Below are 2,019 nucleotides of genomic sequence, written 5' to 3'. Positions count from 1 at the left end.
GAGCAGAAGGACATGATGTTGGAAAAAGTTTATATGCCCCAAACGTGCTGTTTCATGGCAGAAGATCCACATGAACAGACTCACAGTTGGAAGAGAGAGAGTTACCAAGTATTTCCCTTTAGTCAGAGACATGCCACAAGCTGTCATTGCTTAAGCATGTTGTACCAAATGCATGCGCAGCTCTTAGGAACAAGAATGTCTCATCAGAAAGCCTGAGGTTAGCTTAAGTACTTTAAATAGCAGGTTTCGCTAACCCGGTTCCTTGTGATGGATGTAAGCCCAGAGCTCATCACAACTCATCCGTGACACTTAGCAGAAACTATTTGGCAGATTTCAAATTTACAAATGAAGAAAACACTGCTGCAAAAACCTGCAGGCTCTGATATAATTCTACACAGAGGCAAAAAAGATTCTTGCTTCTTACATGTGAGTGTTGGTGGCCTTACACAGTAGCACAGTGTGCTGAAAAAGACTTTCATAATTCTGAAGCAGAGATAACTGATACACTTGGGTGGTTCAAAAGAACTTCCTATAAGTAAAAAAATAGAATGATACAGAGGTAAATACGAGGTTTTCCTGTCACAGGGTGCATGCACAGGAAGTGTTACAGCTATCTGGTACATACAGGTAGAGTGGGGAGAAAGCAGTTAAGAACACACCCATAAATTCAAATCAGGGACACTGTGAAATATGTAGTGCTGGCTGTTCATTGCCAAACCAGTAATTATGCAATGTGTCTGTTTAATCTTCAGGGTGCTGTGGAGCAGGTTTCATCTGCAAGTTGCTCGCTACTTATTCTGCTTTCTCAACGATGACTACAAAACTATTAATATTGAAAGTGAGGACAGCAGCTACATACCATGCATCTGACACACGCATGCGTTCTCCAGCAGGAAGCAATCACAGCCAGCAAAACAAGCTGTTTGTGGTGTCTGATCTGACCTCTCTGCAGTATTTCAAGTGAGACTCTCTTTCTGAGCAGCAATGAGTACACTCAGATATTGCTTCTTCGCTGTCTTGATTCTCAGTGTTTCCCTTCCTTTTGTTTTCTATGCTGTTAATTTGCGTGCACAAAAATCTCTTAGGAGGCTGAACTTCTCAGCAAGTTCAACTTTAGCAGAAGCCTGTAAAGCACTTATTGAAGATAAGGCGCCCTTTCTGAAGGAAAACACTTTAAAAACATCATTCAGAGAATCCAGTTGCATGGAGTACATCACGCAGAATCACTACATCACCCGCGCTCTCTCGGCCGAGGAGACCGCCTTCCCCATCGCCTACGTCATGACCCTGCACAAGGAGTTTGAGACCTTCGAGCGGCTCTTCAGGGCGGTGTACATGCCCCAAAACGTCTACTGCATCCACGTGGACGCCAAGGCGCCGGTCCCCTTCCGGCAAGCGGTGCGGCGCCTGGTGGGCTGCTTCCCCAACGCCTTCCTGGCCTCCCGGGTGGAGCGGGTGGTCTACGGCGGCGCCTCCCGCCTGCGGGCCGACCTGCACTGCATGAGAGACCTGCTGGCCTCAGCCGTGCCCTGGCGCTACCTGCTCAACACCTGCGGCCAGGACTTCCCCTTGAAGACCAACCGGGAGATCGTCCGGCTGCTGAAGGGCCTCGGGGGGAAGAACGTCACCCCCGGGGTGCTGCCTCCCCCCCACGTCACCGCACGCACCAAATACGTGCACAGGGAGCAATTATACTCTTTCTTTTCTTTCATGCTGTGGACGTTTGTGCGCAAGGCACCCCCGCCACACAACCTGACCATCTACTTTGGCTCTGCCTACGTGGCCGTCACTCGACCCTTCGTGGAGTTCGCGCTGCAGGACCAGCGCGCCATCGATCTTCTGGCCTGGTCCGAGGACACCTACAGCCCCGATGAGCACTTCTGGGTGACGCTCAACAGGATCCCGGGTGAGTACACCTTCACTTTTCGTTTCTGTAGATACACGCATTCACGCACAGGTGTACACATGCATGAATGCACACAGACACATATATGTGAGGCTGATTTTGACAAAGCCTAA

General features: G+C 49.4%; 1 protein-coding gene across 1 annotated transcript; it reads left to right on the top strand.

Moving 5' to 3' along the window:
* Positions 1 to 984: 984 nt before the first annotated feature.
* On the top strand, positions 985 to 2,019 carry LOC137661104 (N-acetyllactosaminide beta-1,6-N-acetylglucosaminyl-transferase-like). Its single transcript, XM_068396462.1, has one exon. It carries the CDS (start codon positions 985 to 987, stop codon positions 2,017 to 2,019), a length of 1,035 nt encoding a protein of 344 aa, XP_068252563.1.

This window comes from Nyctibius grandis, chromosome 3, assembly GCF_013368605.1.
Source record: "Nyctibius grandis isolate bNycGra1 chromosome 3, bNycGra1.pri, whole genome shotgun sequence".
NCBI classification, from domain to species: Eukaryota; Metazoa; Chordata; class Aves; order Nyctibiiformes; family Nyctibiidae; genus Nyctibius; species Nyctibius grandis.
This window is presented reverse-complemented; position numbering and strand designations above follow the sequence as displayed.

Bases quoted from the DNA above. Each gene is read 5' to 3' on its own strand.
- LOC137661104 (XM_068396462.1), top strand. From the start codon at position 985: ATGAGTACACTCAGATATTGCTTCTTCGCTGTCTTGATTCTCAGTGTT.